At 42.6% G+C, this 24,463-nt stretch overlaps 1 protein-coding gene across 6 annotated transcripts in view; it reads left to right on the forward strand.

Annotated features, from left to right (window-relative positions):
- The window catches only part of klf8 (Kruppel like factor 8), an 89,323-nt gene extending 65,263 nt beyond the window's left edge, over positions 1–24,060 (forward strand). For 4 of the 6 annotated variants that reach the window (XM_085289828.1, XM_085289826.1, XM_085289825.1 and 1 more), the window contains 5 exons: positions 5,654–5,905; positions 5,997–6,231; positions 15,557–15,668; positions 17,927–18,066; positions 18,631–24,060. In XM_085289828.1, the coding sequence (XP_085145954.1) occupies positions 5,654–5,905; positions 5,997–6,231; positions 15,557–15,668; positions 17,927–18,066; positions 18,631–18,812 (921 nt within the window). In that variant the 3' untranslated portion in view covers positions 18,813–24,060. The remainder of the gene's footprint in view (positions 1–5,653; positions 5,906–5,996; positions 6,232–15,556; positions 15,669–17,926; positions 18,067–18,630) is intronic. The other 2 variants (XR_014894192.1, XM_085289824.1) reach the window with 2 other exon arrangements.
- Positions 24,061–24,463: the final 403 nt, after the last annotated feature.

Genomic DNA, 24,463 nt, shown 5'->3' on the forward strand with positions numbered 1-24,463 from the left:
CTTTAATCCAGGGTGGGGGCACTTGGTGTTGCACTGGGTGGGTAAGGATTTAAGGGGTGGAGCTGCAAAGCTGTGCCTGTGGTTAATGTCTTCCCCAGCTGTTGTTTATTCTCTCCATGTCCATATCTGACTTCACACTTCATATACTCAAGTGTGCAAACACACACAAATGGAAATGGCTGTCTGCAAGTGCCTAAACATATAAATTCTGTACACACAGGCACTGGAAATCACAACGAATCCACGCCAGATATGCCTCTTACTTAATTTCTGCTCGCTCCTTCTGTTTTTCCTCCATTTCCATCTCCGTCCTCCGTTCTCTCCGCTCGTATATAAGCAGTCACCGTGTGTCTGTCTCGCCTCGGGACCTATTGATTTCTTCCTGTTAGAAAAAAGACAACATTTAAACATCAGACTTAGAGGCCTCAGAGGAGCTAGCTTTGTTGTTTCTTTCCCTCTGTGTGTGCTCTGTGTGTTCTGTTGTTTTCTTTTCACCACAGCAGATCGTGTTCCCCACCGATGACCAGCGCAGGTGCAGCACGGGTAGTGTTACAAAGTCACCATCGGTCTCCTTTTTCACCATTTGGAAAATAACATTTTCCACAACAACCCAGGAACTTAAAGTCTTTGTAAGCTGATATTGATACTAGTGTTTAAAGCATAAACTGTATAAAAAAGATGGGTGGATTTGACTGAAAAACCAAGGGGCTCTGACTCCAATGTGGTAGCGCTTGTAAATCACAAAGTGGGCCTGCTGTAAAGCAAACGGCGTCTTTATCGTCCTTTTTGACTCTAATGGGGACCGTAATTCAAAAAGGAACATTGTGTTGTAATAAATATGACTTGAAACTAAAACTAATGACCATAAACTCATCAGGAACGTGTTTACTGAGGCCACAGATCAGCGACCCGAGGGCCATTTTCTTGTAGACAGTTTTATAGATGGGCTTTCTTCTGCACTTAGTTTCACACTGCTGGCCAAGGTAACTTTACTATTCAGACATCCTTTTTATACAGTCGATGTTATAAAGTGATATTTAGCCTGACAGTTGGTGCTGATACCAGTCCATATTCTTTTGTTTATTGGGTTTTAGTTATTTCCCCTCTTTCTGTCAGGTGAGATGGCTTTAGTTTAAAAAACAAGTTTTAACGTCAGCTGTTGGCAACATTCAACCTTTAACAAGCACCTAACATAACCGACGAATATCAACCACTAAATACGGAGTTATTACTTTCTCATAAGCTGACATCAATCAACAAGATAGCTGATACCAATATTTGATACTACTTACGAACGACTTAAAAACTCTCCAGATTATAAAATTGGAGCAAAAACAGTGACTTTGAGCGAGGATGCGCTCTCTGTATCAAAGGCAGTTTCTCAGTGCGACTTTGTGCGACTTTGTTATAGAGGGCTGTCACAGTTTACCCCACTTGTCATGTAACTTGACATCAATAAATTATGTGGCTGCTGACAGTCGAGCATGATCGGCCTGTCAGGAGTCTACCTCTCATGTTTAGCGTCACCTGTTAGCTCTTTGTTAGACAGCCAGAAAGTGTGCTTTTCATTTGATCGAGTTGGTAAATAATTCCCTGCTTGTGTACTCAAAAATATCGCCACGCAGTGTCCTCTCTGAACACATGAGGTTACTTATAGCCGAGCTGCATTGCAGCTGCAAATCACTCATTATTTGATCTGTATGAAGCCGGGATTAAAGTCCTCTGGACATTTTACATCTTCTTCTCTCTGCCGGGCTTCCTCACCACTACAGCTGCTCCCCACTTTCATTCAAGTTAGAGATCACATGAATTAATTGCACGGCGAACACTGTGTGACCCATTTTATGATGGAGCAGATGAACTGAGAAGTGTAGGGTGTGTGTGTGTGTGTGTGTGGGGGGAGGGGGGGGAGCTCCACTGCTACAGTAAAGGTTTTTCCGTGTATCGTTCTGACATGTCGGGTTCACTTTTTAAAGGCTTGCAGCTTTGTGTGGCAGATTGTTGCCATCGTGTCATTTTAACGACCTCGTGCAGAGATCTAGAGGAAGCTGCCTAGATTCTTTAAGCCATCATTTATTCATATTTACATGCAATTCATGCTGGAAATATTCGGACAGTCGCACGGTGTTTGTAATTTTGCAGCCATCGCAATAGATTTTAGCAGCCCGAAAGTTTATGAAGGAAGATGATTCTTAGTAAATCTCCTGATCTCAGTCCAGTGGAGCATTACTGAGGGAGGGAAGGAAGACTCCAGGCAGAAGGGCATTTCCTGCACGCACTTATAAACATTAACATTTTATTTCGATCGCAGTTTTGAATTTAAACTGAAAGTGAGGTGTTCAGTTTCGGCTTAATTGATACTTTACAAATTTTTTGTGGTGGCATACGGAGCTCAAATTGTGCCAGTGTCCAAACACAAACTGTTTCTGCTGTTCATTCCCTTAAAAAAATAAAAAAGGTCGAGCTTCAGACATTTCAGAAAAACTGTCCTGAAATCCTGACTTGCAGAAATGATGTCCTTCAGATTTTCTGTTTTTAAAAGTCTATCAGCTCTTCACTATTTGCAAACATCAATGGTATTTGAAAATACTACTGGGTGATTGATCCATACTATAATATACTGATGCTGTATTATGAAACCTGGCTGTGTTATTATCGATAATATGCATTCTCTGCAACTGAATATCAGTTTCTGACCGAAGGATTGAAAGATCATTTTTGACTTTTATAGTAAAAACACCAAGAGCTTAAACCAAAGCCGATGGCAAAGTGTGGCTTAAAAACTTTTAAATAGGAGAATAGTTTATACATTTAATCAAGGACATTTATTGGGGGAAACAAAGCCACCGCTTTGACGCAGAGCGGGATATTAAATTGTGAGGAAAGAGCTCTTTTACATCCTCGCTCTTAAGCTAATCACTCTGTCTTCATAGAAAGTGTTTCTTCCTTTTTGGCCCCTCTTTCTTCCCTTCCATCTCCCTTCCTCTGAGATCAGAGCTCGCGGGCATCCGGAGGGGGTTTTATTTTCTTTTTCTGTCTCTTTTTTTTTATATTGGACTTCAGCCTTTCAGTCTCTTCTTTTGAGGATTTCGCACAGAGTTGTGGGTTTAATCTGAGCAGCTGTGAAAAGAGGAAAAGTGGAGGGGAGAGGAAAATCGAAAAGAAGAAGGGGGGGAAAAAAAAGAGCGAGTGGGTAGAAATGAAGCCAGTGAGGGATGAAAGGGTGAGGTGGTGAAGAAAAACAAGGGTGTGGTTGATGTAAAGAGCGAGAGATGCTGGAAGGAGAGGAGGGATGTGACAGACAGAGAGAGAGAGAGAGAGAAAGGTGAAAGGGGTGTGGTCGTGATAGAGAGAGCGAAAAGAAAGGAGTGAGGAGAGGCGGGGCTGAAGCAATGGAAAGACGAGTGGACCGGGAGGGAAATGGAAGGGAGTTGGTGGTGGGTGGGGAACGAGTGGAAAAACATGGAGTCAGCTGATGGCTCCCAGTTTCCATGGCAACGCTTGGCCTTTCCCACCCACTCTCTTTCTCTCTCTTTCTCCTGTCTCGTTCTGTGCCTCACCCACTCCCTCACTTCTTTCACACTTCATTTTCTTTTCAGTTTTTTTCCCTTTTTTTAAAGACCGTCTCAGTATAATCACGTTACAGCCCAGCTTCTCTTCGCCCATCTCCTCTCTTTTTTTTGTCCTACCTTCTCATCTTCTCTCTCCTTTCTTTTTCCTATTTGCCTATAAAGTGCTCCTTAAATCCCTCCTCACCTAAGCCGAGTTTCACGCAGGTGCGGCATGTTCCTTTCCTTTCCTTTCCTTTCCTCGCTCATTACTTTGTTTTGTTTTTTTGCTTGTTCAAGCCCACTGCATTAGACCACAGTGTAGAAGGTGAGCATTGATATGGATTAACCATTGCAAATCGTATCTACAAACAAAAATCAAGACGCTAATCTATTTTAAATCTTCACGTGTCCTGTAATGCTGTAAAAAGGGGGGAAAAAGCAGAACAACAGGTTTGCTCTGTTGTAACTCTGGCTATTTGGACATGACGCTCACCGACGGGAAAGTTGTTTACCACTTATATTTGTGCCGATGCCACTGCCACAGCCTCCAGCTGAACTGTGTGACCCGATGAAAGGGCGTAGCAGAGTCTCCACCCTCTCCTCCTCACCCAGAGCCAAACTGTGCTCAGCTGAACTGGACGGAGGCCAACTCCCGGACTGGAGGCTCGCTGCTGCTCCCTCTCGCTCCAGTTCTCCCGTGTCTCTTTCACTCTTCCTGTGTCTTTTTTTTTTTTTTTTTAACTCTCTCCCTCTCACACAGTACCAGTCTCTCTCTGTACCCATGCAGCCCTTCCCTCTCTTCTGTCTCCCTCACTTTCTCCTCCGCCCCCCCACCCAGTGTACCACACTGCAGCCATTGTTCCCTGTGCTTTCGAGCTGCATGGCAGCCGAGTCCTGGCTTGCTGTAGATGCAAAGGGACAATATGAAAAACCACAATGCCTGTTATAAGAAAGCATTTTCCTTTGCATGAAGCATTTCTTCAAAGCAAACCTTAACCAATCGCTGTCTGTCTTCATTCACTGAAGAATGAGGTCAGGCCATGAAAGATGTATGCCCAAAGGGTTGAGGAGGTTGCAGAAGCATCTCTCATTCCATAATTTTCTTTTAATTATATTTTAAATTCTTCTCCTATGGCTGACGCGTCTAACTACTACAGTACCCACGAGTCTCAGCATCATTCGTTATGTATCAAGCCTGTGATAAAAGTATACCATCATATTTCCTAATATGATCCTGGCATTGCATTTGAGTCGGAGAATGAATTGTTCTACTCTTGTGAATATTGATGAAAGTGCACACTTTGGTTTTTCCTGGTGAAATTTGGTGAATGTTTTACACAAAAATTGATAGCATTTGTTATTTGAGTTATTTGTTATTTGCACATTGGATGATGGTCCTGATGACAACCAGCAGTGTTTCTCTTCCATCCTCCCCAGTATTTTACACCTTATCTGCTCACAAATATATGCATTAATGGTGTTCTTTGCCATGACCATGTAACACACAGAGTGACTGCAAAGCAGAGAGAGATACAAAGATTCAAGGTCACCTGTTGTATTCATAACCAGCGCTGTATTTGCATGGACTCTAGTAGAGTAGCTTTGCATGATTCGATTCAGAATAATCTCCAGTAATCTTACAGCTTGATGGGCCTTGATGTAGCCACTGCCTCAGTTCTCTCTTTCAGGCTCTTAAGCTACTTGTTTTTGATTTTTGCCCCAAACAACAGTAAAAATGAGCATCTACCATTGTATCAGTGTGTAATATTAGGTCCCTGTTTAACTACTGTTTCCTCTGCTGTTGTGTTCATTACTGTGGGTTGTTTGGCTCCTGCTGACTTTTTAAACAATAAACCAGCATGCATTAGCATTTTTCTTTTTTGGCATGCTACACATAACTATGATTACTGCTTCTAATTAATATATCAGATCGCTCTCCTTTGAGAATAAAAATCTAATTATGTTGAGGATATAAGTTGCCAGGTTTAGAGTAAAATCTGGAATAAAACCAGTCAACTTTAGTTTGCTGAAGCTGAGTTATCGCTTTGTCCTTTTCTTTCTAACCCTTTCTTATATCTTCTTGTCCACCGTGTTCTCTCTAGCAGGCAGATATAGGTGATGACGGCTCACAGCCGAAAGACCTGAAGGTGAAGAAGGAGTGCAAGACAGAGCCCTCCTCGCCTCATCCGAGCCCCACTGAGGACCAGACTGAGCCCGTTGACCTTTCGCTCAACAAACCTCGCTCCGCTTCGACAACGAGCACCACAGTCAACCCAGCTCCCAGCAGCGCTGTGACCCAGCCCAGCCTGTCAGCCACACCTGTCCCCTCTGCGGTGCAATCGATAGGCTCCATGGTAACTATAAACTCCTACCTTCTGTGGATTTAGAAGTGTAAAGCGCAGTAGAGTTACAACCACTCATTTTCATCGCTTCTTTTCTCTCCAGGTCCTCTCTCCAGGATCCATCTTAGCCACGCAGGGTGCTGGAGGCCAGCAGATTCTCCACGTTATCCATACAATCCCCTCAGTGACCATGCCCAGCAAGGTGGGTCAGCTGCAGACCATCCCTGTGGTGGTGCAGTCGCTGCCTGTTGTCTACACCACCATGCCTACTGACGGTGTCGCCACAGCAGCCATTACGGTGCCGCTGATAGGCAGTGATGGGCGCTCCGAAGGATCTGGTGAGTGTACAGTCATAAGCTCCAAGGGGGCAACACCAGTGCAGTATCCGGTTGTTCAGTCTGACATCACTAGCCGTGTCTGGGTCTAAACTCCGCTGCAGGTCCATATATCAAACGATCACTGTGGCATTACTGAGAGTTGAAAAACTGTCTAAAGTCTTTCATCTTTAATAAAATGATCAGCGTTCTGCTCTACCAGGTGTAACAATTGAGTTTAACATCCAGGCATCCATGAAAACGGAATTTATGACATTTAACGGAGTTAGAAGTTAGCATGAAGTTAGCTCGCTAGCTTCTATCTAAATACAATATAGCATGTCCTGACTGCTGGGTTTTGGAAACAAATTAAAACGTACAGCTCTGTTATCACTTCCAGCATAAATGAAGACAGAAAACTAAACAGCAGTGACGTTTGTAGGGTTACTGAAGTTGGGCTAGCTGGTATATAATGATGTGCTACGTGACCGCTAGCGACACAGCTATGTTAGCATAATATAAACAAGCTAACTTTTTTTCCACTCGATAAAAGTTACCGTGAGTGTTCTCGGTGGTCAGGAACAAATGTAATTGCATGGCAGGATGCTGTAAAAGGACCAAACTTCAGCCAGGAGAACAACTGAGATAATCCATCCACAATACGAGGTTAGTCATTCATATACTGCTGCATGGGCTGGGCTGTAGTTACATCCTAAGGTTTTAAAAACTGAGCTTAAATAAATGATTAGCGGTAATAAAAGCCGAGGGAGGTCAACAGTGATCACTGACTGTTTTAGGAGCTTTTTGAGATCAAATAGAAGAAAATGCATAACATTAAACATGTTAACAACACAAAAGCCATATTAAACGCACACTACTTTAGACCCGGAAGTAGGATTCGTCGCGTCATCACTGAACAACCGGATAGCTTCTGCTTTTAGCAACAATTGTCTGTTTCATATAGACCACTTTCAGTCTTCAGTTGCCTAAATATCCAGACTTTGTACTAAATAAGATTTATAAATACAGTATATCAGTCAACATGAGCTCGCTCATTGACAGCTCTGTGTGATAATGTCAGCTGACAGGGTTTGCTAATGTTTGCACTTGTCGTTTGGCTTAGTTAGCAAGGTGCATCTGCAATCACTGCAACATGCATTTCCACTGCATTAAACGTCGTGCCTTAAAACAATATATACATTCGAAAGTGCAGCTGGATGAGGAATAGAAACCAAACTTGAACCTATAGGCTGGAGTCGAGGGGAGTTCACTCCGTTTCGGAGGCAGGCTCAAGGGGACATTAGAGGAACTGCAGTTTTTGGTTAGGCTTCTTTTTTTAACCCCATATTCACTGTTCTTGGGTTGGATAGACTGGTTGGTCTAACCAGTCAGGAGCCAGTGATGTAGTTCAACATGAGGCAATAACCAGCCTGCATAGCCCGTGTTGATCTAACACAGGTTTGGTGCAATCTTGGAGATTTTGTTTTCTTGCTCTTGCAAAAGAATCATGACATCACCTTTCTTAACATTAAAATAAAACTTTGCTTTGCATACTCAAATTTAGCACCGTGCTAAATATTGGCCAATGTATTCTACTGGATCTAAGAGTCTTATGTTGGTTTTTTTTGTGTTTGTTTTTTAAGGAGCTGTACAGTCATGAAGCAAAGGTTGAGTTCTTACATGAAACCACACAAATAACCTCTGAATCCAGGATATTATTTAAAGGTGCAGTCTCAGAAACTTAGAATTAAACCTTTAAGAATACAAAGGAGCAGGCACTGCTTTGTAGAGCCACCATGTTGACTTGCCATCTTGATTTACATCCCTCCACCTCCCTCCACTAAGATAAGGATCATACCTATTTTTTTATCAGCCCTTCACCAAGTAAGTGAAAGGAAATTTGAAAACTGCAAAAACTGCAATAATTCTGTTATTAATGCTTGTAGTTTTGCATTTTGGCTGTTATGAGAAGCAGACTAAATCATGCGTTTAAACGGGGGTAGGAAGATGTTTTACTTTGCAGTGACAGAGCATTTTAGAACCTCTTTCTTTCTTTAATGTGCCATGTTGAAACAGGATGTTAAGAAGGAACGTGGCACCGCGAATGTTTATTTAATATGTCGCAATATCTGTAATGAAAATACTTGTAATTTGAGATGAGCGGTAGACCTCTCCTCTTTAATGTCAGTCTTCCTCTTTTGACTGTCACGCCTGGCGTTGCATGGTTCTGTCACCGCTGCTTAAACTGTCATTTATGGAGGTGGGGGGGGGATCTCAGTCTCAGTGGAACACAGCGTTTCTCCCAAAGGAGCTGGTGTCTGTTTGTGGTTGGTGATATGTTTGATTTGCCTTCTGTCTGCCTGTCTATCTTTGTCATTCTGGAAATTCTCCATATGTGCCAGATGATTGATGGCGTCGTCTAAATGTGGAAAACTGCAGAGAGAATTGTTACATATGTTGCAGAGAAGTGGCTAAAATTCTTCAGTGAGCCTCTGAGCAGCTGATTTTCTCATATTCTGTAATGTAAAAAGCCAAGAATGCCCCACTAAAATAGTCATGTACAAGCTGACTACTTAGCATTTGTCTGGACTGTTATTAGTCAGCAGTGTCTTAACCTCCCAAGTGTTCCTGTCGGTTTTCACTAAACAACAGCAAATGTCTGTCAATCCCTGTGTCCACACGACCGGACGCTCGACATTTGCCCAGGCAAGCAGGCAAAATAGACCTCCGCCCCTTTAACTGCAGTCGAGTCCCTGGGCAAAGTCGGCAGAGTTCACCTGGACTCTGATTCACAACAACACAGTCTGGACTGAGGAATGTAAACGAGGCAGGCGGTGAATCTCAGAAGAGTCTGCAGCACACAGACTGGCCTGAAGATGCTCTCAGACTGTTACTCATCCATGCCAGGAGCTGTTGTGTGTTTGTGTTTTGATTAACGTTTTTGACCTTTTCCCAGTTTGTCTCAAACCCCTTTTAGAAAATACAAAATACCCAATACATTAAGTAATATGACCGTAAATGCTCTAGCAATGTTAAAAGATAAGATTGATGTTTATTTTTTAATTAGCATTTAATCAGCATTTATTTATTTATATTTGTTCTAATCTCTGTGTTTGTTTTTGTTTGCACGAAGCACCTCGCGTCTGCAACAGCAGCAGTTTCATGACTGAAGGCAACTACTTTGTTTATTATTTGCGGCGTCAGTCAAGCAACAGGCAGAAAGTTAAACACGAGGCACGCCGAATGGCTGCTCGCTCGTTTGCGTTCTGAAGTGCAAACTCGTAGAGGAACGAGAAAGAAAGTACAGATAGACACAAGTCAGGAGGAAATGAAACATAGTACAATAAACTGAAGTATACTGTAATCAAATGAAGTGTGAGGGTAACTAAAGCTACACTGTGTTCAAATGGATTCAGAAAATACGAATAAATGATGATATGACATAAAAAAATGTGTGCAAAAAAAATGAATTCTACACAACAACTTAGGTTACTTTTAATAAACAAATCAGTGCTTACCATTATATGTTACATTGTTTTTAATCATTTAAATTTTTATTTAATATATTGAACAGTTATTGTTTTTGTTTAATATTGATTTTGGCAGCTTTGGTCCTCCGTACATACAGTATGTTACATAATTACAGGTCACATTGTGCTGACTTGCACAATATTATTGCACAGTAGACGGGAAATAGTTTTCTTTATGAACATAATACTAATTTAGGGCAGTATTGTGGCACGGTGTCAGAGTGGTTAGCACTGTTGACTGATAGCAAGAAGGTCCTGGGTTTGAATCCGATCTGATGGGCTTGGGTTCTCTGCGAGTGCTCTGGCTTCCTTTCACAGTCCAAACACACGCAGTCAGTCGGGTGATTATTATAAAAGCATAAATGAGCCGACACACCTCTCAGAGTCCACGCTTTGTAAGCTTTGCCTGTAGACTCTATGCTCTCGTCACAGCATCCATCAAACACGTATCCTACTGTCACTCTGCTAAGACACGCATTGTTTACTTGCTCGCACAGAAAGCTGTTGTGTAGTGGATGGGGATCACAGGGCTGGAGGGCAGAGGCGGAGAGTAAAAAAGTTAAAGTTGAATGAATGTTTTTCTGAAGTTTTCTTATGTTTTTTGCTTGATGCTCAAAAGTAACCAGTCATCCTCCTCTGGTTAAAAGATGTAGTTTTGTTGTTTTGTATTTACGTGTCTAGCTCTGTTGATTTTTACGTCCTGTTTGGTGTCTTCGTGGGGAGTTTTTGATGCTGCACACAGCAAACTTCAGAAACTCAGGATGTATCTATATTTGAAATTCCAGCCTGAGGGCTGTCATGTGTATGCTTACTGCTATTGAAGGTAACCGTGATAGTTGTTTTGGTTCTGATACTGACTCTCTCTACATCTGCCTTTATTCCTATTTTGAGCTAAATTCATTTGCCAAGAAGAGACAAGACGCACCTTACTGATAACATTTTTCTTTTTTTCTTTTTTTTTGGTTGGCTGTTTTTTTTCCAAAGAGTCTTTGTTTAAACTTCTTTTAAACGGGTACAGAAATTCTAATATTGTGACAGCCCCTCCAAAAATTAGATATAGGGTTAGCCTAAGGGGTTTGGGGTTGGAGAAGTATTATTTCAGTCCACCCCTGCTCCTTTATTACCTTTCTATTAGATCAAGTAGAACAGAATTCAGTGAAGTAATAACAAGCCCTTTTGTAATTTTTGCTGCCATTGTAACAAAGCTGCTGGTTTGGTGACAGCACAATATCTGATATCCTTTTTCTTTGATTTGTTGTCCTTTAAAAACCGCGATAACTGGGCACGTAAATCCTAACCTCTTGGAAAATGATGTAAATTCAGTGCACATGCCGCGTGCCAGTAGGTCAAACTAATTAGTCATCATGAAGGCCCTCTTTCTCTCCAAATAAACTGCCCACCTCTCCATAACTCATTGCCTATCTGTTTACAATTGGTATTCCTGTCAGTGAGTAATGTGCTGACATAACATCATGTTTCATGTTGACTTGCAGTCTTTCTGTATTGAAGATTAACTTTAGATCAGGCTTGTTTCTGCAGTGCTGCCCTGGTTGCCACACCTAACAGTGATGCTGCGGTGAAATTACTTAACCTGGTGATCTATATGTCTGTCTGGGGTCAGAGTTTTATTTTGTGATTTGATTGTACTTTTCATTTGACTTCAGTAAAGGAGCAAAAGCACTTTAACGACAGGTTAAGATGCAAGATACTGAGGCAACACTAAGGACTGTGTAATCCACACAATATGATGTACTTAAAACTAGAAATGATCGCAAATGTTGGTAGTATGAAATGTAGGGCGACCGTGGCTCAGGCAAGCGCATCTGTAACCGGAAGGTCGCCGGTTCGATCCCCAGGCTATCTGTCCTGGTTGTTGTGTCCTTGGGCAAGACACTTTACCCTACCGCCTACTGGTGTTGGTCAGAGGGGCCGATGGCGCGATATGGCAGCCTCGCTTCTGTCAGTCTGCCCCAGGGCAGCTGTGGCTACAACCGTAGCTGCCTCCACCAGTGTGTGAATGTGAGAGTGAATGAATAGAGATTGACAGACCACGTGACTTTCGCGCATTGCATGCCGGGAACTCGTGGCAAAACAATCCAAGTACCGCATCAAATGCAAGCATTTGCAGCACCGCAAAACGTTCATTCTTCGGTTCCAATAAATTCTTGCTTTTTCTTTGCCCCCCAAAAAAGGAATGTACAAAACGAAGGAGAACAATGCCGGTCCGTACAAAGACAGACTTAATGAAAAGTCAAAGAAAAGATACGAGGAAAAAAATCAAAGGAGTGAAAGGGTCAGACCCTTACGAGCACACAGAGTGGACAAAATACGTTGGCGTGCTGCCCAACTTTCACCACGCTCATATTTATAATTATACGGTTCTTGGAGTGAGTGCATACACTCATGAAGTTTAGTAACTTCAGGTCACTGCAACAAGCCCAGGTACAGTTTACCGACGGATGGGTACAGGACCTTGAAATGCACAGAGTAGAACGAAAGACCATCGTACGTATCATAAGTTTACCAGTCTCACAAATCGTCTTCATAAATACACATTCGTTAACCGTTTATTAATATAACCTTTGAGCTCAACGGTAATTAATTAGTAGTGGAAATAATTTCTGGTTCGCATTACAGAAATGTAGCAGTGACAATAATATTGTATGCTGTAATCGTACTGGGCAATTAGTGATACAAAACAACTGTTTTATCCTGTGAATAAAAGTATATGTTTTTGTCAATGTACCATGGTAATAACAGAAGCGAAACACAATATTGTGTCAGGACAATTCACTATTTATGCACAATAAACAAAGGAGCATAGCGCGACAATTTCTGTTCAGCGCCAGACTTGCTTGTAACCTATATCACCAATTATGTTATGAAAAATGACGTATTAACTACAACAGCAGACTGACCTTTGTGTAAATGCTTGGAGCAGACTAACCTGTGAGCTGGAGTGTTCTGGGATGTTATATTTGGTCTTTGAATGGCTGCAATTGAAAGCCTGCGTGCGCTAGTACCTCTTGCCACAAGTTCCCAGAATTCTTTGCGGTTTTACCCCTGAATGACGTCACATTTTCAATCTCTATAGTGGAATTGTAAAGTGCTTTGGGTGCCTTGAAAAGCGCTATATAAATGCAATCCATTATTATTATTATTAGAGATATTTGTGGTTGGTCTGTTAATTCTTTGGTGTAACAATGCTTCTTGACAATAAATCTTATAATGTTGGAAAGCCATTCATATCTGTTTTAATGGTGTCACATTCAAAATGGGTTGAGCAGCAAAGTTGAGTATGTGAGTTACGCTCATACATCCTTTTCTTCAACTAGCATTGCCACAAGTCAGCCAGTGTGGTTGTGTTGGCAGCAGAATAAGACGATTGGCAAGGGCAGAGAAGATTTGGCTAGTTTTTCATGGATGCAGCGCACATACTCTCAACTCTGCTGCTCAACCCACAAATACATGTTCTTTAGAAATAAACAAGCTTTTCAATGGTATAAGATTCATTGCCAAAAAACATTGTTACAGCAAGGTAAAGACCCTACAATAATACAGAGAAAAGCCAACAATCACATGACCCCCCTATGAGCAAGCATAGTGCTTGTACAAATGCAGAGTGGTGTATAAACAGATGGTGAGTGAAAAAGGTTAGTGGAGAAGGAACACTCAATGCCTTCTATGCCTATTGCAGTGTAACTAACGCAGGATTCGGCGTTACCTGATCCAGCCCTAACTACAACAGCCGTAACAGAGGAGGGGCCTGGAAGTTGAAGGCTCTGCCTCCCATTATACTTTTCCTAGGAACTACAAGTAAACCTGCAGTCTGAGAACAAAGTGCTCTATTAGGGCGATATGGTCCTATGGGGTCTTTCAGACAAGCCTGATTATTCAGGACCTTATATGTGAGTAGAAGGAGATATGTGTAAATTGGACTCTGGATTAAACAGGGAGCTGATGAAAAGAAGCCAATATGGGGCAAAAAAAGCTCTCTCTCTCATTCTAATCCCTGCTTTGATGGTGTTGATGGAGCAGTTTCCAGTTAACAGTTTGTTCACTGCTCAAAACATCCTCTAAACAATCTAAAGTCATCAATCAAGTGAGCGAGTGAGTGGATAACTGAAGTCGTAGTTATCCTGTAAACCTGTTTTCTGTGTACGTTTCACATCCCTGCGCTGAGAGGAAACAAAGAGCGTAGTTGTGAGCACGACGAGGGGAGCGAGCAGACAACACGGAAACTTGGATTTCTTTTTTTTTCTTCTTCCATGCGAAGCGAACGAGCAGCAGACAGCTGACATTGGCAGCTCACGCGCCGAGTCGTCGAGTGGGAGGAAAAGGAGAAGGAGGCTAGATAGGTGGGCGCACAGCGAAGGCAGCGAGGTGAGGCGGAGAGGTGGTGGTAGCGGGGAGGGGGGGCGGTCGGGTGAGGAAGCACGAGGAGGGTCAAAAGGAGAGGAGATGGGTCGTTCTGCCTTTGAAAGAGGAAGACAGCAGAGGAGGGTGGGGGTGGCTTTATTGTCTCCAGAGACAAAGAGCACCACTTTTTTTTTTTTCTTTTTTGGTGCATGACCCTCCCCACACCACCACTGCCCCACACACACACACACACACACACACACACACACACACACACACACACACACACACACACACACACACACACATTCATACAGATATATATACACACTCCACCCAAATTCCTTGCGTCACCCTTCCAACCACCCCACCCCTTCTTGCTCTCTCCGGGCTGGGTGGACTTTGAACAGTGTGGCTGCCACATTCCTGCACAAAGAGGAGGAGGAGGAGGAGGAGAAGGGGGGGGGCACTTTGAGATCTAACAATTAATCGACCCAGCCTGATTTCATTGAAGGTGCATTAAAAATCAAAATCATACATATATAAAGTTCTCTGTGTCCAGTCTGGTGGCGTTTAGGTAGCATCTGGTCTCTTGTAAAGCTTTGTTTTTCTTTTTAGGCCATGAAACTAACACATCAGATAACAAGAAACTGCAATAATCTCCTTTTATACAATGACTTTTCTGATGTGGCGGTGTGACGAGGCCATCCTCCCTTTACATATTAGCTGATGAGGACATGAATTTACACTTCCAGAGCCAAACGAGCAGCTGGAAATGTCTTGAGAGTGGTTAACTCTCCGTAATCAAGAATTCAAAAGCAGGACCTTCGGTTTAAAATCTAAACGTCTTCCTTCCTTTTGTGAGAATTTCGAACAGCTTGCCAATCCTCGAGGACGCGCGCCGAAGCTTTCCGATAGCTCTGGGAAATTTGTCTTTCACTTAATTGCTAATTAGCATTGTCTGTGAGTTCAGCTTTTTTTTCTTCCCATTAACAGCTGTTCACATCATCTTCCTCCTGCTGTGACATTGTAAAAGGTTGTTGAAACTGAAAGTAAAAGACAACCACTGGAAGATGCTTCTTTTAATAGAAACTGGAGGCTAAAACAGGCATTTTGAGAAAGATGGAGAAAACAAGCAGACATGCAGAGGAATCCAGCGTGGGGTTTGGCCTCAGATTTGATCCATTTTGCAGCCATGCAGACCACACCTAATCCTACACACACACTTGGAGCAAGCCTTTGTCTTGCTAAGTTGCTGGAAACCAGACATTGCTGTTAAGAAGTTATTAACCCCCTGCTGTTCTATTCTCTCCGTTTCCACCCCCTACCCCCAACTTCTTTTTTTTCCTCCTCCCTCTCAATTCCATGGCCCCACAATTTTCCTTCATCTGTTTCTACCACTCTATGTCCTTCTATTCACTCTTTACACCCATCTTCCTTTCATCCTTTCCTCCCCGCAGTTCGGATCAAGCCAGGTTCAACATCTCCAGTGGAATATCAAAGTGAAAGCGATGCAGAGAGCGGTACAGAGTCTGGATCGGCTTCCATCAGCGCCCAGAGCCTTGATGCGGGGTGAGTCTTCGATGCAGATGGACGCATCAAGCACAATGTATTTAGCCACACCTGTAAAATCTTACGTGCAATCAATAAATATAAAAAAAATGAAAGATGCATTCATGAAATGTTGAATGCAGGTCTTCAGACACAGTCACCCTGGTGCCCCATTATTTGGAAATGCTCAGAGCCCAGTATGAACGATTATATTTTCTAGATCTAAGGTTTCAAAAGCTGATAACCACAACAATGAACAATTAAGGATACAAAACTAGATATCAGCAGCAATTAAAATGTGATGCATTGACAGGAAAGTGGAGATAGCTCAGGGATCCTGACAGTACGCTTAAGAGTGCAGCCAACATTTTGTCTTTAACAATAAGCCAGTCAAAGCCCTGAGTTCTCCTCTAGCGAGTGGAGAGCTTGTACTTGAGAAAGGAAGTAGAGCATATTGAAACGTTATTGAATGGCCATAGTCTCAGTTCAGAACAGGAAATGGTTATCTCGCATGTTAAAGTCCAGTGGGTTTCTTTTTTTGACCCCTCCGTCCACCCCAACCTCCTTCCTGCACGGTCTCTTCGCCTCTTCATCACGTTGCTTGTGCAAGTTATAAGTTGCATAATAAATAAGGTTTATTGTGGTTTCACACCTTTATCAAGTGACAGAAAACCTGGTATGCAGACTGTTGCAGACCCAGTTCTTTATTGTGAAGTGCCACTAGGGGGCAGTGTCAGATGTTTGGTACAAGGATAAGTATTTTAGATTTGTGCTCTCGATGGTTCTTTTCTGTAGCCTGACGCTGCGATGAAAGTAGAAGTCATAACAGACAAAGAAGTTCTTTGTAGTGAATTGTGAAGCTAGATTGTTGGCTCCGTGCAGGTGACTCTCCATAGCCTCTCTTTGCATAGACATAGGGTTCCTCAAATGGGCAGCAACATAGATCTTTAAAACCTGCATAAGTCTTGATCTCCTGGTGGCAAGTTGAAGTACTGCAGCAGAAAAAAATTGTGACAGAAAAGCACTTTTTGGAGACGCCAACTGTAAATCAGATGTCTGCAAAACTGTCGGAAAGGCATAAATCCATGTGTAATGACTGCTGATAATAGGACTCGGCAGGGTCAGCAAGAGGGACTCTAATGCACAGCAGGGTTTATGGGAAATTCTTTCTCTGTGTGGGGGTCACCTCCCTCGCCTGCAGGCTCCTGACTAATTACATTACTGCAGCACTGCCATGACTGGATGCTTATATAACCTTATATAACCCTCTGTACAGCAGAACACACTGGAGACGCCCAGACTGTAACACAGGAAGACAAGTGGGCGCATGTGTGCGTCGCGAGCGCTCTATAGACATAAATTAGGACATTTAGCCCTCCAGAGGAAAGCGCGGACATGTGAAAGATTGTTTTATATCGCAGGGTAAAGGGTGGTGTGCCGCTGGAGACTGTGTTTATTAGAGAATCAGGACGTAGCTCCGGCCACACCCAGTGGGCGAGGCTGCCTGACTAACTGAAATTCAGGGTGTGGGCGTTGACAGTTTGCTCAGCGCCCTTATCTAGTGTGTGTGTGTGTGTGTGTGTGTGTGTGTGTGTGTGTGTGAGAGAGAGTGTGTGTGGGTGTGAGAGAGAGAAAGTGTGTTTCAGAGTACAAAAGTAAGTCTTTTGTGGATTTTGTGTCTTTTAAAGTGGTTTAAGGAAGATTATTTGTGATTTTCTGTGTGTGTGTGTGTGTGTGTGTGTGTGTGTGTGTGTGTGTGTGTGTGTGTGTGTGTGTGTGTGTGTGTGTGTGTTGCAGGGCAGGGCTGTCCCAGAGCAGGGGCATAAACAAGCTTATGTAATGCAGTTCACCGTCACACCTCCTTGTAAAGAGGGACATCAGCGGTGTTATTTTTTTAGTCTTTTTGTTTCCAATCAAATGTATTTAAAGTTTGACTGCCTGTAAATATGAATATGATAATTCACACAGCTGATTCTTGGAAAACTGAAGCATCATTTAAGAGGAAGAAGTCAAAGGTAGAAAAAGGGCGACAAAGAGGAGTGCTGATGGGTTAATTTTGAGTTTATCTCATGTGTTTAAGGAAAGAAGGGAGTAAAAAATAAGTTTAAAGGTGAAACGATTCAAGACAAATAGAGGGAAGGGGAGGAATATCGAAATGGAGCTGTGTGACTTTCTGATGCCCCCTGGTGGCTAAATCGGTGTTAAGTTCTCCTGAACATGATGAGAGAAGAAGAAGCGTTTCTCAACAGAATCGTCCTTTTCCTCTTTCGGTGTCTCAGGTCGGTTATGGACTTGGAGCCCGTCGATCCAGATTCGCCAGACATCAAGAGGCGACGGATCCACATGTGCGACTACGAAGGCTGCAAAAAAGTTTACACCAAGAGCTCCCACCTCAAAGCCCACAGGAGGATACACACAGGTGAGCTCGGCCCTAGAAACGCATCACAACAACGCCACAAATAAATCAGTGCAGTCCAGGTGTTCTTTGAAAGGAGCAGTTCATCTCCAGGTGAAGACCAGAATCATTATTTACAGATTACTGCAGGGTGATCTTTAAGGATTAAAATGGCCCCTTTACAGAATTTAATGTAACCTCCGGTGGCTCAACATTTGTCAGTGCACAGTTCACGTCTTATCTGCTCTCAGCAGACAGTAGTTTTTCCCTAATCTGAAGGAGATTAGGGAAAAAGTGCCCAATGGTATTTTTTTTCAGACAGGTTTCCTGAGGTAAGACACTGTTAAGGTGTGTGTAGGAATAGTAAGCAGGATTTGGCTGTTTGAAGCTCCTGTGTTGAATATTATCTTAATTTTATTCTACAATCATACAGTGATTGACATGATTAGGTAGAGTAATTGTAGTAAATAACCTGTAGTAAATAAATTGTTTGCTCAATTTCGTCCACCATCGTCCTGACCCTCCTCTTCCTTCTTTAACCTCCTTCCCTGCCTCCTTCCTGCTAACTCCTCTCCTCGTCTCTTCCAGGAGAGAAGCCCTACCACTGTACCTGGGAAGGCTGCACCTGGCGCTTCGCCCGCTCCGACGAGCTGACCCGACACTTTCGCAAGCACACCGGAATCAAACCCTTCCGCTGCACCGAATGCGACCGCTCCTTCTCCCGGTCTGACCACCTCTCCCTGCACCGCCGCCGCCACGTGATGATGTGAACTCTGACTTCCTTCCTTCCTCTCCCCTGATGCCCCCAGCTCCCTATCAAACTGACCTCTGACCCTTTGATTTCTCAAAAACAGCACATCTTGTACCAGTGCCCCCACACCTCACACTATACTTCCTGTTTCCTCTCTGCTCTCCTGCGGGATTTTAAACCCACCTTGCAAATAGAAAAAAAAAGGACTTTACCTTCTCCTCCTCTTCCTCCTCATCTTCATCTCACAGTCATAGGACAATTGTGTCTGTGTGTTTGTTCGGTGGTGGCAGCAGGATGTTTTTTGCTGCGTGTGTGTGTGTCTGTCATCATTACCGTCCAGCCCAAAGCAGTCCTCTCTACCATCCTCCGACTCAGTCACACAAGATGTTGCCTCCTCAGAAAGAGAAAGGATGGACTGAAGGACATCCAGCAGCAGGGACTTTCATGCTTCCATCCATCCATTACATGCATCAGTCCATCCAAAAGGCAAAGAGGAAGAGGAGGGCTCACACAGATGTCACTTCAGCTGCTCTTTTCTTGATTTACAGTTTTTATTTTGTTCATATCCTGAGTTTGGAATCTACGTGACTCCAAAATTTATTTTCTTGGAAGCTAAAGAGACTTCCGAGGACGCCGCTTCCCGCCACTGCTTTTCCAGGAAAAGTTGTTTTTGAGAACTTTGAGTTTCGTTCCACCCCAGTTATATTTGCCTGAGGCAAATGTGATCTTACTGAATGACCTTTTGATCAAATAACAGGTAAATAAATATAAAATACAGCATTATGCAAAAATGCTCCAGGTATCATTATATCTCCTTAAATATTAAGTAGCTGCGACTTGGATGACAGTAAACTGCTTACAATTGCTGAATATTTGGACTGTCTTCGGATTTCAAAGTGGAGCGTAGAGAAGTGCAGTTCCTGGAGTTCTTTAGTTCCTGGTTCTGTTTGTAAAAGTAAAAGAACCAAAACTCATTTATCATAAATTCAGATGAGGTATTTACTTAACTGTGCATATCGGTGTGTGTGTGTGTGTGTGTGTGTGTGTGCGCTTATTTCATTGACAGCAGCTGAAGTGACGTCAGATGCATCAGCATGTCTGAGGCTAAAACACTGCGCCCCACCCTCCCATCGCCATTCGCCTCCTTCTGCCCTAAACCCCCGCCACCTCCCCCGGTACAGGGAGCTACAAGACTGTGAATTTAATAAAATTTCATTTGTTTTCATTGTATCGATCTATCGATCACGTGGTTGTTATCGCCCCGCCCCCTCCCCCGCCGCACACACCTTTCCGATTCCTCTTGAATAACAGTATTTGCTTTGTTTGCGCCGTAGTCGCTGTTGTTTTATCAGAAAAACACAAAAAAAGGCCTTTAGTCCTGTCTACATTTTTTCTTTTCTTTTTTGGTGTTCTAAACAAAATGTTGTTCTTTTGTTTTTTATTTAAAAAGAAAAAAAACTTTCAGATCTTTTTTTTTTGTCGTTGTTTTCTGAGGCTGTGAAAAAGACAGAGGAAAGGACACAAATAGATTGAGAATACAAGTAAAACTCTCATGCAGGGAATAGGGGAGCTTTTCTGAGTGTGCGTGTGTGCGTGTCCGTGAGTTAGTGTGCATGTTTTGAGACAAACACATAATCAAGAATTTAAGATTTTTATGAGTGCGTTGTTCCGGGCACTTGTTGTTCTTTTACCTCTTGCCCGTCGAGCCTTAATAACCGAAGTCAATCTGTAAGGGCAAAACTAGAACCGCCGACAGACGACGACTGGCCACAGCGTTCGCTTTAGTTCAGTTGTTTAGTTTTTGAAGTTTAAAAACAGGAAATTAAAGGTGTTATGTGTGGAATTTGTTTCCGTATTTGGTGAGAAAAGTTTTTTTGGCTGAAAAAAACATGCTTGCTGATTTTCAAGCCTTTTAAAATAGAAATTTTAACATTTATTTTAACAGTGTCACCAAAGTGAGTTGAACCTAAAGCATTTCAAAGTCTTAACAAATCAGATGGTTTGAGAATTTCCAGCTTTTGCTCATCAGACTCTTTCGAGACTGTTCTTTTTTAATATAATTAAATGGTTTTGTAACCTTGCATCGTTATGAGAGCAAGAAGACTGATAACGGAGTGGTGAAGGTCGTCTGTCGGTGGTTCTGGGAGAAATCGGGCGTCTCGTAGGGCTGTCGGGGTCCAGGCGCCTGGGGTTTAAACCACGGGGAAACTTAAGCGCTCTCCTCACTAGCATTTCTACCAGGGTGGGGGTCAATTCACTCCGGTTTGTTTTTAATGGCAATAGAATCTCAGTTAAAAGCCTCGAGTAGATACTAACAGATGAATCGTGTCTCGAATTGGGTTCTTTTGGAGCAGAATCGACCCCCGCCTCACCCTGGTTCCTTACCCACAGTGTCCATGTCTTAAGTGGGCTGGTTTTCAGCTCCCGATCCGGGCTGAACTTGATTATGCAACATAACGCAGACGCAGCTCCAAGCGCTGTTCTGATCTCAGTCCTAGAGCACTAGCTGGTAGTTGGGTTCCTGATAAGCAGCTCACGTAGGGTTGTTGCAGGAACCTTAAGAGGAAGGTCAGGTTTGTGTAGAGGCCTGCGCTGTTGATCACTACTCTGTGTTGGTATATAAGACTTAAGGTGTGGAAACACATCCATAATTTCAAACAGACTTGGTAATGAGCGAGTGGGGAGCTGGGGTTGTGATGGACGGAGCAGGCTTTTCTCATCCTGGCTCGTCTCTTTTCAAGCAACAACCCCCCCCAATAAAAAACGGCTACACACATTTTGCTTTGAATTCGTTCTCGCCATTTACAGTCGTCTTTGTCATCATTTCAGAAGCTAGTAAGTGAGAGCAAAATGTTTTACATCTTGACTTTTCACATTGCGATAAATGAGATGGACATGCAGGCTTGCTGTGAGCTGAGCGCATGCCGTAAAGAGGGCAGATTTGTTGCGTGGTCTCCGCGCTGCGAAACCGAAGAGAATCCGTCTTAGCCGAGTCACTGAATATGGTTTAAAAATGAGGGAATCAGTTCCTGTCTTTCCATTTCCCATCAGGGGAAGCATTACTTAGAATTCAGTCACTCGCTTGGAAGGATTTTAGTGGTTTATTTGTTATGTTTTTGCAGCGCAGAGCAATGCAATGTTCCCATTTCTCTTAACATCCCCTGCTTCAAGTAAAAAAACAAAAAAAGAAGTTACTAAGCACATCTTTCTAGGAGAGTATATGCATTTGATTGCAATTTTCTTTCTTTTGTAAACTGTTGATAAAGACATTAAGGACAATGACAAATAATTAAGAGAAATCCGTGTACATAAATGTATATAATCAAAGTGCAGAGTAAATGTAACGGGTGAATTTCTATTTTTAACACTGACTAGATAATGTGAAAAATCTTTTTTTTTCTCTCTTCTTCCTCTGTTGGTTTGATGAAATGTGTTTTTCATCACGTGTATTTTTTTTTTCCAATCTAATACATTTGTTTCGTAGTTTCTTAAAAAAAGAACAATTATATGGTCCCACTTGTGTTGTGCACATTTGTGTTGCATGGAGAGTAGCCTTCTTGTTTTCTTATAGTGACGTTGGTGAGCATGTCAAGTGCGTGTGAGACCGTTGAGATGCCCCAGCAGGGGTGGGGGTGGGAAACGACCCCCTACTCAACTAACTAGGGATTCATTATAACAACCGAGCTTAATGTCCCAGTACTGGACCTGGTTTTAAATGTCAAGTTAAATGTGAGATTCAGTTGGTTTGGGTCAGACCCATTTTTTCCTCCTTCAGCTTCAGGTGTGTTCTGCTCAGATAAGTTAACAGGAAGTAAGAGGAAGTCCCCAGATTTACAGTAGCCAGTTTAAATGTGTTGATATGTTTCTCCTTTTTAAAATCGATGTTGAAATCCAAGCAGCAAAAACATTATTCATGTTAGATCAGTCAAGTGCTGCACTAACTAAAAGGTTCTTTTAAAGATACCTAATTGAAGTACAAAAACAAAACACAGAGCCACTGATTCACTTGTTATCGGACCAGATGTCGTATACCTTATCTGTTTCTGGGGCTTCCTGGCTCCACGTCGTTACAGTTGAGGTGCGTGGACGTTTCTTTGTGGTGCTAACAGGAAATGGGGTTCTGGTTTTTCCAGCACATTCAGTTTTATCTCTCCATCGGCCTCGTGTCTGTTTCGGAGATTGCTTTCGATTTTTTTGTTGTATGTGAATGGAATCGTTGATCTTTCCTCGACCACACACACTAACTGCTCGGCACTGACCTCGTTTATCGTTTAAATGTCATCTTTATGACTAATTAGTGGACGAGGTCAGGAATGAATGAACGTTTAGCAGAAATCCAGCGAAATCTCAAGACCTCCAAATACAGCTTCTTGTCTCCTTTTAGCACCACGAATGAAACCTTCCCTCTCACATATCTCAAATATATCGTAACAGAGGCAGAAGTCCCAAAGATTAATGCATTAAAAAGTACCCCTGAATGCTAAGCCCCTTTATTTCTGGGAATGTTAACCCCACAGAGCACATGTGCTCTGTGTCATTTAGTATCTGCTATTGGCCCTTTTGCTTTACAAGCACACTGATCAGCTCAGTTGGTATATTTGCACACCGAGACAAACTCACACACGCACTGAAACCTCTGGAGACACACCGACGATGGTCGGTTAAACATCCGAGCCTGTTGACGACACCCTGGGCAGGATATTTTCGCTGGTGTCGGAGCTTTGGCAGGGAGACTGATGCATGTGTACATTTATCTCCTGCTTCTTGTTGGTTTGTGCAAGCTTGTTTTTCCTCAGTATTCCTCTTTTTCCCCGTTTCCTCCCCTTTTTGTTCTTGTATAAAAGCAGGATTGTGAAAAAAAGAACCATAAAGACAGAGTTTTATCCCTGCTGAAACCGTAACGGGATCGAGTTCGTGTCTGAGGGTGACGTCACGTCTGTGCGCGAGTGCCTCGACTCACCACGAATCACATCTTCTGCAAATCTGGAACTTTTAGGTATTTTCTATTGAATGCAGTAACTTATGGGCCAGTACTATATTTACTCAGTGCAATGCAGTTATCATTATAATAATACAATTATTAATAATATTTTTCTTTTTTGTATTTGTACAGAACAAATGTGTAAAGATCAGTGAGGAAAACGTGAGCTTTTTGATACTGTGACTCATGGTGTTTAAAAGTCAGTTTCTCCCTGTACAGTTGTGATTATTTTCCCCTCCCTTTCTTCTTCTTTTATAGAATAAAACATGTTTTTGGTGCAATTTAATACCCTGTGTCTGTGTTGTTTCTTATACTTTGGTTCTTAAGTGTCATTTGCTATTAAATCGAAATGTAAGCAGTGTGTTTGTAAATTGCTGTGGCAATGAAATCAGAAAAATGGCAGAAAAGGTCGTATTTGTAACTGGCATTTTCAGAAAAAAGATTTCCCACATTTATATTCCAGACCTGCTGCTTTTACCAATATCTATAGTATATGTACGTCAGACACTTTCTTAAGTACACCTTGCTAGGGTTGCTCTGTCTTTTGCCTCGAGAAGTTCTCTGTGGCACAGATTCAATGATGCCCTGGAAACTGTCCTCTGGGATTTTGGTCCATATTGCACATCCATAATGTGAATCTTCCATTCCACTACATCATGGATGTGCTCTATTTGATTAAGATCTTGAGA

Source organism: Mchenga conophoros, linkage group LG10, assembly GCF_057382185.1.
Source record: "Mchenga conophoros isolate Kocher_MC1m ecotype Shallow Benthic linkage group LG10, M_conophoros_male_GT1.1, whole genome shotgun sequence".
Classification (NCBI taxonomy): domain Eukaryota; kingdom Metazoa; phylum Chordata; class Actinopteri; order Cichliformes; family Cichlidae; genus Mchenga; species Mchenga conophoros.